General features: G+C 43.0%; 1 protein-coding gene across 1 annotated transcript in view; it reads right to left on the bottom strand.

Annotated features, from left to right (window-relative positions):
* Nucleotides 1–1,030: 1,030 nt before the first annotated feature.
* Nucleotides 1,031–12,538, bottom strand: part of srrm4 (serine/arginine repetitive matrix 4) — a gene marked incomplete at both ends in the record, with an annotated part of 57,636 nt that continues 46,128 nt past the window's right edge. The window contains 11 exons of the mRNA XM_079221860.1: nucleotides 1,031–1,304; nucleotides 2,275–2,430; nucleotides 2,546–2,647; nucleotides 3,710–3,907; nucleotides 4,098–4,420; nucleotides 7,586–7,751; nucleotides 8,586–8,669; nucleotides 10,194–10,244; nucleotides 10,503–10,529; nucleotides 10,633–10,713; nucleotides 10,865–10,951. Of these exons, the coding sequence (XP_079077986.1) occupies nucleotides 1,031–1,304; nucleotides 2,275–2,430; nucleotides 2,546–2,647; nucleotides 3,710–3,907; nucleotides 4,098–4,420; nucleotides 7,586–7,751; nucleotides 8,586–8,669; nucleotides 10,194–10,244; nucleotides 10,503–10,529; nucleotides 10,633–10,713; nucleotides 10,865–10,951 (1,549 nt within the window). The remainder of the gene's footprint in view (nucleotides 1,305–2,274; nucleotides 2,431–2,545; nucleotides 2,648–3,709; nucleotides 3,908–4,097; nucleotides 4,421–7,585; nucleotides 7,752–8,585; nucleotides 8,670–10,193; nucleotides 10,245–10,502; nucleotides 10,530–10,632; nucleotides 10,714–10,864; nucleotides 10,952–12,538) is intronic.

Below are 12,538 nucleotides of genomic sequence, written 5' to 3'. Positions count from 1 at the left end.
TCAACTAAATTGACAGTGTTGCATAGAAGGATTGACCACCACCGAGAGGGACAACAAACCAATAAATATTAAATAAACATTAAATATGGATGGCGCCGCACCAAAAAAAAAAGGATCCTTTTCGTTCCCGCAAAACAGATTCACTATGTTTTCTTCTAGTTGTCAAGCAAAACACCTCCTCTGACACCGCGAGGACTTTGTCCCTGTGCGGCGCTTCGATTGCTCTCGGTTGTATTACACGGACTGACATTTCAATCGTTTTCCACTTGATCAGAGGATAAATTAACTTGACATTTGAGCCGGCAGCCAGTTTGCTCGCCGTCAGGCCGCCCTCGCCGATTCATTTTTCAGAGGAAACGCGTTTGTTCTTCCCCTCATGAAGCGCAAAGTTCAGAGCACTGGACCTTTTCCTTTATTCCTGAACCGCTCGTAAACACTCGGCTCAAATGTCACCTCGATGCTTCTAAATCCAAAACGTTCAGCCCTGACACGGGACAGTAAACGCCTGGTGTCTCGTGGAACCGGTGCATCTGCTCTTGTATTAGCCAACACATACTGTATATCGCCTCCAGAAATGTAATTCCACTCCTTCTTGGTACCTTCAGGCCTTATTATGCACTTTTTTTAAAAGATCTATATTTTTTTTTATAAATATGAAGCATTAATTTAAGAGAATAATTTAATGTGAAGTGAATGGACGTAAAGTAAAGCAACAGCGATGTGAGTCGACCAAACACAGGAATGCTGTTTCTGTTCCGTGTGCAGTTTCTATTGTAAATATCTTCAGAGATGAACAGCCGCTGTGAGTGCGGATGCAAGAGGACGCGGTGCAAGAACAAAAAACAAACCAACAGAAAGACATTCAGTCTCCAGTGGTCTCCGCGGGCAGAGAGAACAACACTGCCTCGATGAAAGACGGTGGTCAGACCCCTGCGGGGACATTTCCACTCAAAGCGGAGCGAGGAGACGCACGCGGTCGGGCCGCTCCGGCATCCAGCTTTCCGTCCCTGCAACGTGCTCCTGGAAACCCCTAACGCCGGGTTTTGTGGCGTTTGTGCAACGAGCCGCGACTCCGGCTGCGACTGCGGGTCCCGAAGATCGAGTTCCAGGACGAGCTGCGGCTGTAGCTCCTATAAGAGGAGTAGCTGTGGCTCCGGCTGCGGCTCCGGCTCCGGCTGATGCCGTGGAGCGGGCTGGGGCTGGGGCTGCGGCTGCGGGTGAAGAGGCTGCTCCAGGACGACACGCTGGTGGACCGACTGCTGGACGGGCTGGGTCGGAAGTAAGGGATGGGCCGCTTCCTGGCGCTGTGGAGAGCAACGGCGGCAAGCGGTGAGAAACTGAGACACAGTAAGGACACTAAAGCTGCAAAGTAACTTTTACTAAACATGAGCAATGTGTCAAATGACGAGTTCACTGTTTTCGTTTTACTGCAGAAATTTCACGATTTTGGTTCACTCTCATCAGCATCCTTCTCAGCAAAAAAGAAGCTCTAATAAAGTCACTGACGGGCAAGCGACTAGCTGTTGAACTTACAGTTAGCAGCATAAGCGAGAAGTTTAAAAACAGAAACTACAGGAGACTTGTGTGGACTTATATTGTAGTTTTAACGAATGTAGTTATTTTAACTCAAACCACAGTCTTTTCCTCAACAGGACCAACTGTTGCCTGAATCCGAACAAGTAGTTTTCTTTTTCGCAAGTAAAGCTAAAAACTAATTAAGCCTATGTTTGAAGTTTATTTTGAAAATATGCAGTAATGAGCGGAAACTGACCAACACTTCCCTGACACGTTCAAAAGCGTCACTAGAGGGGTTTCTAGAGCATATTTGTGGGTTCATTACTAAGAGCTTTTACACAAGTAATACACAAATATTGATCTGTGCAGCTTTGAAACAGTATAGATTAGTGGAGCAATAACTCCATAAAATGTGATATTTGTCGTGTCCTTTTGTGCATAAAGAAGCATGAGAGAAAAGGAAAAGTAAAGCTAGGCAGATACGCTCTGTTAAAGAAAGTGAACATCACACTTTTACTCTTTTTTTATGTGTTCATATCGCCTCTGTTCCACCATCTGTTCCTTTAGCACCTGTGGTGGCTTCAGAGCTGACGGTTATCTCATCCTCTGGCTAAACGCCATTTCAAGGTACGCAGCTCATCAACACCATGAAAGTGATTCTGGGGAATTGGCCAACTGAGGGGGCGGGGCCATTTGCTGCCCTTTTGGCATATTAATGAATATTGTAGCAGTAAATAACCCGGCTGGGAAAAGCCGTACCTTGTGATTCGGCGTGCTTCCAGATGGCTCGGCGAGTCTCTCCTGCGTTTCTTCATCGGCGAGTAGGATTTCCGTCTCTGTCTCTTCCCACTAACCTTGTGTGCATGCTTCACATCTGTCCCTCTGGAGCTATGTGTTCTCTTTCTGGCTCGGAGTCTGCGAGGCAGACAAAACAAAGAGAGCGTTGAACAAAGTAAATGTGTGTTTGTTCCCGTGTACTCTCCCTCACGAGGAGTCCCTCCCGCAGCTGAAAGGGTTTGTTCGGTTTCACCTGTCAGCGCTGTGTCTGGAGTAGCTTCCTCTGGAGCTCAGGCTGGCCGCGCTGCCCCGGCACCTCACATCCGCTGAAGAGCTCGGCGAGCGCGAGTACGAGCTGGCGGCGAGAGAAATAAACCATTATCGAGCGAAGCAGTACGATTCCATCAGTGTTGCACACATCTTTGCAAATTCCTGAAACTTCTGCAAAAATAAAGTGCATCTTTCCATCAACCTCCTTTTGAAATTTATTTCTTTCATTTGTGTTTTTCTTCTGTTTTCCATACTTTTACATTTTACTTTAGAAACTTGAATATGTTTGTGACGTTTTCCATATGCTACGTTGTTTACGTTTTACTTTCAAAACCTGTTTAATTAATGTTGACATTTCCCATACTTATGTTACGTCGGTTACATTTTAGTAGTACCGTAAAAGTCGGGTTACAAGCTCCTACCTCCGGTCAGTAGCCTAGTTAGCGCTGCTGCCAGTGCTGCTGCTAGCTCCCTGCTGCTGCTAGCTCCCTGATGCTGCTAGCTCCCTGCTGCTGCTAGCTCCCCGCTGCTGGTGATAGCTCCCCGCTACTGCTGCTACTGTCCACGTCCTCTCTGCCCAAGTCGGGTGTCGAGCCGGGGCTGGTCCCGCTACCTTCTGTGGTTGTCGGGGAGCTAAAGGAGCGCTAGCGGAAGTTAGCGGGGAACTAGCGGAGCGCTAGCATGAGCACTAGCTGGCTACAGCGGGGAGCAAACGAGGACACTGACCGAAGGTAGTAGCGGCTTGTAACCCGACTTTTACGGTATTTGACGTACTTATTCTCTGATGGTGACATTTCGGAACAAATCTTAGGTTGTTTGAGTTTTACTTAGTTTAAGCCCAACCAGAAATATTTTTGTAAGTGGCTTTGTTCCCTACAGCTACTGCTGCTGTTTCAAGGTAACGCCATGGCATAGAAAGACATGCGAAGAGCCTAAAATGCGTGATCATGACACATGGAATGCTCTTAAAATATCAATGGGCTATTTATACACTTCGTTAATCAGGCACCGTGGATATCTTTACCACATTTCATGACAATCCATTTGACAGACTGGAACACATTCCCACTTTTTTGTGTAAAAGTTATAGCATAAGCTGGATATTATTGGACATCAGTGCTATAAAACATAGATGTAGTGAACCCACCTGCAGGATGACAGCGACGGGCTCCGAGAGTAGCGGCCAGAGTATCTGGAGCTCCCCGAGGATCGGCTCCTGCTCCTGCTGCTGGATGACCGCCTTTTTTTCATTCGCCTTCCAGACGACTTTCTCCTCCTCTGGGAACAGCCGGAAGTCTTTGGAGATCTCACAACCTCCAACCGACACCCCAAGGTGATCTGCCCTCTGCAACAAAGACAGACGATTCACTGCTTTTGAGCGATAAAGCCCAGGCTGCCTCCTGCGTTGTTTAAAAAAATAGAAAGCTCTCCGTATTGTTCTCACTCTTCAGATGAATATTTCAAAAGAAGAAACAGAGCATTGGAAAACAGAAGATAAACAGCTTTTTCCTGGGATGCATTCATTCAGACATTACCTCTTGCCATTTCCACTGAAAAGGGCCGCAGACAAGCCACCCTCCGCATAGGGTTTGCACAGGGAAGCGTAGCTGGTCACAGAGTTCCCTGAATCAGAGGCACTGTCTCTGTCAGTGAACTTCAGCTTCTCAGGTGAGGCCAGACGTTTACAGTGGTTCCTCTTGTCGTCAGTGACCGTCGCCTGAAAAACACCGGTTTTGCTCGACGGCGGCGACGACGTGTCGTTCCCCGAATCGTAATCGTGCGGAACTTCGGTCCGGCCAGATAATTGCTGAGACCCTTTCCCGTGTAAAACCTCTTTCCCAGGTTCTGACGACAAAATCTGCAAACAGACAAATGTGCTGCGGCTTAAAACCAAACGTGTGTCGATAGATGACACCTGCTATCTGCTTTGGTGCTCTGTGAATACTCTAATAGGCACATATTCCCTTGAAAATACAGAGAAGGAATTCTTTTTTTTTTTTCTTTTCTTTTTTTTCTCGGGACAGAAAACCTTTGAAAGATAAAGACGTCATGCAAATTTGAAAGCATGCGATTAACCCCAAAAGAAAGTCTGAACTCAACTTAAGTCAAATAAATCAAAGAAGAAACAAATTGAGATAAAGTCTAAGCTAAAACAATTATATGAAAGGAAGAACAAAAGAGCAGAGAAGAAAGAAAAACTATGCGTGGAGAGATCTACCGGCTCTAACTCCAGTGAAGAGAAAAGGAGTAAACAATAGCCCCGTTGAAAAGCCTCATTTAAAGAACATCGAACAAACATCACAAAATGGGTATTATGTAGAAATGAAAAGGATTGCAGACAAAGAGAGATCCCATCAGTCTAACTAAGAAAGCCCTCAGAATGGGACAGATGACTGTGCTCTTTCTCCTGTAAGAAGTAAATCATTTGCCTGCACCGACCTACAAGTATGAGCCCTGAATCTGCGGATAGCATCGACTTACCAATCAAGATTTCCTCCTTAAGTAGGTAAGGTGTAAGAAAAAGGGAAGAGCGGGCAACATAAGTGCATCATTAGAGTCGTAAATTGCAAGAAAAAGACAATAACCCTCTCTTCAAACCCAGAGCCAGTTAGATTGATCTTGTTCCTTTTTCTTTCCTTAATGGTGCATTGTTTGGGAGTTTTTTCAGGAGCAAAAAAGTCCTAGAATACTTCAAAAGTGTGCTTGTATGCGAGTACAACTACTGCACACTGAAGCTAGGATGTTGTTCTATACTGCACACGTCCACAGACGGGAAAAAAAAATGTCTGACTCTACTAAATAGTTGACTCATCTTGTAAAATTATGATCTCTCTTTATTTTGAGACTAGGAGAGGTTCATCCAGTCGGTCCTCCTCAAGATTTCCCATCAGCTAGTCTGAAGACCGACCCCTGAGGGAAACTTAGTCTTTGCTCGTCATCTACCACTCGCATCGCACCCAAAAAGAAAAAGATTTCACTTATCGGGAAAAAAAAAAATTAATCAGGGACATTCTTCAATGTCACCTGGAGATATTTTGACAAGGCTGCCTCAGATAAACATTTCAAATGGTTCTTGGGAGATTTATTTTCCTGTCGTTGCCACAACTTTTCTTATGCTTCCACCACAAAATAAATTCACCAATTCATCAATTATATTTACAAGAAAGGTTGACATGTTTAATCATCAACCACATTCACGTCAATTATTCCCAAAATGTATGGTTTCTTTTCTTTACAGTCATACCTACCTTTCCCTTTATGGATTGCTTTTTTGAGGGGGAAAGAAATATTAAACAAAAGATCATTCTGCAATACTATGTGCTTCTATTCACCAAACCAAAATCCATAAATAAATGCAAACACCAGTGAATAATTGTGATCCAGTAAGGCTACTAACTGAGAAGTCCTCCTGAAAGACTTTGGGATATTGAATGACTCAATATATGGACTCATTTATTGAATTTCAATTAAAAGCCTGTGGTGTGTAATTAAAAACATTTCTCTATGCAATTAGCATAATTTAATGATTGCTGGAGAGAAATTACAAATATTGCATGCTCCAACAAGCTTGAGACAATGAGTTTAAGGACATGACTGTATTTATGTGGCTCTTTGGGAGAACATCACTTGCAAAAAAAGGAAAAGCAGAATCAACCTGCAATAAACAGCTTGAAGCAGTTTACAGTTTAAAGATGTTTGTTTTCTGTTGGTTTCATTTCGGCTGCTGAAACCGTCAGCTGGAAGTTTAACATAAAACAGATGCAATGACCCGAGGGGACTGAGAGGAGTTGAAGTGAAAAGGACATGTCTTTTTATAATTTTCCCACTTCTGGCTCCTGAAAGGCAGTATTTTGTAAAAAGTTAATATAATAACATCTTCTCAGGATAACAGGGCAAAAGTTTTAGAGTCTTTTTCACTGTTTTAACCGCAAAGGTTTTATAAGGCCAGTCTAACAAAGTTAATTCATTTTAGGTTTTGCTTTTACAAAGATTTTCTGAGGTGCTTTTCTGTTTTATCTTTGTATCCAATATGGCAAAAAAAATAAAAGAATTCCATGATCATTCAGTGATCACTCCTGATCCCTAACAGACACGTCCCTCACCATGAAGCTCTACGTTCTGACTGCCGCACAGCGAGTCACCCTTTTCATGACCAAAGGCCGTGGTCACACTTCTCAATGTGACTTTGGTTATCCGATCACGCCACAACGCAACCGTCCCGTCGGCACGCTCCGGGATCGGATCTTGCTCGCGTTGGGATCCGATCAACCCGACTACCTGCCGAGGCGGTCGTAACGAGTTCAGATCTCAGTGAGGTGTGAACAGCATGTTGGCAAATAACTGATCAAACGTAGGCCTCCGTCATGCTGATGAAAAGATTTTGCTGCTTCTAAATATCAAAATACCGGAGGATTTTTGTTGTGAAGAACTAATAAAAAATACTGTGTTCAATGTGTTTAACAATGGACTAGCGGAAGTTTGTTTGCGGTTATTCTTTAATAAAACAAGTCTACTAATACTAATACTACAGGGAGGAAGAAAATAAGGTGGGCTTTTATTTTGAAGAATTCCCCAAAAAAGAAATGAGTTTATCCATCGGCAGGAATAAATAGAATCCCCATGGCTAGTGGAACAAAGAACAAAGAAGAAGAACAACTATTTATATATATATACTGTATATAGGATAAAAAAAGTGTATTGAAAAGTGTGACCACGGCCTTCGACAATGAACAAGTGCTCCACTTCCTGTGCGGCACTACAGTGTTGCAATGGTGTACTCTGCAGTACGCCACAGATCTAACCACGGACAGATCTTAAACTACACTAAAGGCTTTATTGCATCCTGTAGCAGTCAACTACAAATCGACATAAATAAAGCTGTCGTCAGGAGTTTTATTTTCCTAATATTGATCACGGTTGCAATGCACAGTCTGCCTCACTGTGGGCCTTTTACATTGACTGACGGTGAGCTGTTTCACATGAACCAGCGGCAGCAACGCTACGAGTCCTAAAGTGTACTTACGGTAGCGGTTGAGAGGACGGAGCGATATTTTGGAGCCGTTTTACACACTGATTTGGTTGCAGGTCTCCACTTCATGTCCGTGTGGTCGAGCACTCCATTGGACTCTTCGACGACAGCTGCCAGGTCTCCTAGTGGCTGACGCCCCGCAGATCTGTGCAGATGGTGTCTGTCGGATGAATGATGGATTTAGTTTTCGTGACACAAATGCTTCTTTTCAGTTGCAGCCCATTCTGCACATCAATCAGTGAAACATCTGGTAATTTATAATCACCTAATACTAATTGTATCTGGAAAGAGCTTGAATGCATCATAATGTACCTGAATGCAACCTCTGTGTTAACTAGCTCTCCACCGGCCGATTTCAAACCAGATTTATTGTTCACAATGCAGCATTATGAGGGAATAAATAGGTGTGCAGTACTAGTTTGCACATGTGCAGTACGGATCAGGCCAGATTGACTCGTGTTGTTGCCGTGCAGCAGAGTACAGGAGCTGATAAATAAAAGTATCGCGTGATAGCAGATCGCTGCATAGACTTGTTCTGATACACGACCCAGCATCTGAGGCCGTAACGGAGGCATTCTCGGTATTGGAACGACTCTCCATGAGTCAGAGTTCACTAATTGAGCTCTTAAAGATGCCATTCCCATTAAATATGCAACATGTTGCCTTCAGTGGCGATCAATGATTTATCTAAGGATTAATTATAACCAGTTGAAGCTATTACGCTGTCAACGCCGTTCAGTATAATCCATAAAACCCCGTGAAAAACAACATCCTTCATCTTTCAGAAATTCTGCAATACGTCATTATAATTGAGTGCATTGATCTGTGGAGTGAATATGGGGCCACTTCCTGTGAAGCTGCGATAAGGGCCTGAGATCAGGAAGTCACCTCTGCCTTATCAGTCATCGCTGTGGTGTGACCAGGAACTCGGCAGACACCTCAAGCTGATAAGATAAACTGATGGACGAGGAGGAGGAGGAGGGAGAGATCCTACCTGTCCTCTGCGGGAGATTGGTAAGATGAACTGTCCGACTCTGACCTCCGATAGCGTCGCCTCCGCCGAGAGTGAGTCCGAGAACTGTAGGAGAGAGATGAGGAGAGAGGACACGAGTGGATAAGGAGATGAGAGCACTATGATTAATCAATTGACAGGAAGTATCTTCTCCTCTTTTTTTTTACAATTAGCTCAGCAATTATGTCATTCACCAATTTACAAATTCCAGCAGCTCAAATGTGAGTATTTGCACATATTTTTAAGCTTCAGCTTTTTTGGTCATTGCTATGATCAGTTTTTTCAGGGTTCCCGCTCTTTTCTAGAGGTAACGTTCCAGGACTTTTCCAGGACATCTTCACTTATGATCTAGCTGCTATGATAAACACTAATATGCTCTTCGCTTCATTGGCTTGACTCTCTTAACGATGCTCATTTGAAACTTTAAACACAAATCTTAAACCTTTGCTGGCAAAACAAGCAAAGCTAGCAAACATGTTAACTTTAGCAACTGAACCAAACGTGCTTTCCAATTAATCATTATGTATCCATTTTTAAATAAATTGGGAAAGAAAGTTATGAAATGTCATCCAACCTGCATGTGCAACCACGTGGCGTGACTCGGTGGTGTGTTCACATTTCGATAACATTAACAATTTTTTTTTTCTTTTGTTGTCTATCTTGTGCGTACTTTTGTTTATCGTTTTGTAAAATTTTAAATATTATATAGGTGGAGGCTTCAAATAAGCCCAGTTGGCTTTTTGCCTGTTCCTGCACTGTGATATTCATTTATCTCTGTTGTGATTTTTATTTTATTGTTTGAATTGTGCAAAATAATAAATGAAATAAATACATAAATAGAGCAGCCTGTTCAAAATACTTCCCGTCAATAAACTACCATCTGAACCGTAATATGATCTTGAACGTAACTTGGCTCTTTCAGACTGAACTGTAAAATGTTTTCCCGGATATCCAAGATTTCCAAGATTTTCTCACTATGTAGATGTTTCGTTTTGCAAAACTACTCATACTATTAATAGATTTATCCCACTTTTTTTTACATTTTCTGTGATACGTTTATGTTTGAAAGACAGGAGATCCCGTTGGAGAAGGCAAGAGGATAAAGAAACAGCAGAGGCATGAAGACCACAAAAGAGCAGCGAGTGGAAGTGAGCTGGAAAGCAGCGGTTTCTGTCGCAGTCAGCAGCAGCCGAACTTGGCTCCGTGCTCACAAACAACGGGCCGCTCATCCAAAGTCAAATTGTAAAATGTTGCGAGATCACAGCATGAAATTGGATTTACCCCCTTTTTTTCTCCCCCTCTCTTTGTTGCTCAAGCTTTCAATCTGTTTTCCCTCTTTTTCACGAGGGTTTCATATCCGCGCTCTCCTTTAGAAAAATAAAAGCCTGCACGTTTCTGCCCAACACGAGGGAGCACTTTTCAGGATGCTCTCTCCTTTTTTCTTCCTCAGCGATGGGTGTTCTGTAAAAAGGTGGACGGGCTTACCATGGAGGGAGGGAGGAAGAGGAGGTGACGGGCGGGGGACTCAAAAAAAAGGTTGTGTAGGATTTGGGGAGCACATTGATTCTACTGCAACCAGCACGAACTGACCTTTTTTTGTGTTTGCGCTCATTCTTCCTCTTGTGTTTTAAACGTGTAGAGCTGGAGGGATGAAAGGGAATAGAGTGATGAGCGAGAAACACACAAGACCGACAAAGGCTGCACACACAATGACTTCTCACCGATACAGATTGGCTTTCAAGTTGGATATCTCACAGAAAGCAGGCGCTTCACATTTAAGACATTTAAGACAGACATGTACTCGGGTTTACAGTTAGCTCTTTTAATTAAACATTCAAGTAAAAATCACACACACACAAAATGATGCGTAACATCTTGCAACCATCGTACTGCACATACCTGCGTTTTGACTTTTTGGAGGTATACCTGGAATAGAAACACACACACACACACACACAAAACATGATTTTCATCACCGAATAATAAATGTCATGCCACTGTGCCAATATTGTCGCCGTAAGCCACGTACCTATGCCGCTTGCTTTTCTTGGAGCTCTTCTTCTTCTTCTTTTTCTTCTTCCGCAGTGGCGACAGGCTGTAGGAAGGAGACCTGAAGCCGGAGGACAGGTAGACATGAACTCCACAGAGTACCAAGCGTCCTCCTGTACACCTCCCTCAGTTTATTCATTTTCAGGAAAGAGGACAAAGGCGTCCGTCGATACGCCTCGCTGCAGAGTCATCAACATTTTTGGGGGACTGACCTTTTCCTTTTCCTCTTCCGTTCAGACTTTCTCTTCTTCTTCTTCTTCCCCTTGGGCCGAGGGGAGAGCTCCTCATCAAAGGAGGGGCTGTGAGCAGAGACGGAGCAGCGGGGACACTTTATTATTCATTCCAGTGACGTGAAATCTCTGGAGCAAGAGTTACGGCTTCTGAAGCCCAATATGTGCACTTTTAGAATATAATTTAGTGTGGGTGTTCCCAAAAAAATAAATAAATAAATAAATAAAAAAAAAAATATATATATATATATATATATATATTATTCTCGTACTATCTAGCCTTGGGGATTCTAGTTATATTTGCCCATTGTTGGGTTATCCGAGATTTCTGCCTCCACTCGACAACCCAGCATCCCGAAGAATGACATCCATATTGGAAAAATATGCAGTCCATAATTTACATCCAATGCCAGCGATCAGTACCAAGACAGGAAGTTGGGCGCCCTTTCATTGGGACGACACCCCTCCCTGAGCTTGTCATGTGCAGATTTTGTAGAAAGGGAGAATTTTAAAACATTCTCATTGAACGTAAAAAAGTATATATTAAAGTAATCTGTGATTAGAGAAATACTTTCACTCGTGGTGCTCAAAGTATTGAAAAATGCCTCTGCTGGAACTACTGAAGAAATAGACCCTATGAAATGACTGTGTTTTATCAATTTCAATATTTAACTTTTTTCACGATTTAGCTGATTTACCATTGATCATGAGACATGAATAGATTACATTCAAGGTTATTGCCATTGCACAGAGAAAAAAATACTGTGCTGACAAAAGGCAGTGTAGCATCTGACCAGATGAATAAAAGGAAGAAAGTGCATTGTGATGCACAAAAACAAAAAATAAAGAATATAAAAATAAGGGATAGATATGGATATGCTGCAGTGTATACAGCATGATCAGTATGACATAAATACGCTCAGAAAAGTCAGAAGAGGGATTCGAACCCACGCCTCCAGGGTACACTACCGCCTCAGACTGCTCCACGGTCCGGCCTTCACGTTCTAATTACAGTGACCATCAAAAGCAGTGATTTCCCCCCTAACTGAATGGGTTTGGTATAGTGCACATGACTCATCACTGGCATCACATAACTGCTCGTAAATGCATCCTAAATTCCCTCTCACAGCATACACAAGCTAGATTAACTGTGAGCCAAATGTCCCATACGAGATGATCCCATCACAACAGGAGGAAGAAATCCCATCGAGACTGGTTAAAACTACACAAAACAAGATCGCACGCCAGCGAGCGTCGCTGAAGCCGGGGCTGTGATGCATCCCAGAGATAACTCCATTAATCATGTCAGGGAATGAATCCTAAAACGCAAAAACTCCCTGGTGGGCCTCCAAAAATACGTCATCCCAGTTTTCCATGCTTTTGTTTTTGAATCTGTGATCTGCGTTCCTATTGGCTGTTGACTCTGAGGCAGAGTGGATTATCCCTTATCCTTTGTTCCTTTCTTTCTGTTTTTCAAGCAATCAAACAAACACACTGTACAGTACAACATATCTATTGGTAACTTTCACTTTACACAATGAACATTAGAAATGCCCGTGATCAGTGAATTGACTTCATGATTGTGTGACAGAACGGAATGGACCTTTATAATTTGTTATTTTATCATTGGTGCCAAAACCTGCAAGTGAAACTCGT

The sequence above is a fragment of the Taurulus bubalis genome, assembly GCF_910589615.1.
Source record: "Taurulus bubalis genome assembly, chromosome: 8".
Taxonomy (NCBI): domain Eukaryota; kingdom Metazoa; phylum Chordata; class Actinopteri; order Perciformes; family Cottidae; genus Taurulus; species Taurulus bubalis.
The sequence above is the reverse complement of the archived record's forward strand: the minus strand, read 5'-3'. Positions and strand labels throughout refer to the sequence as shown.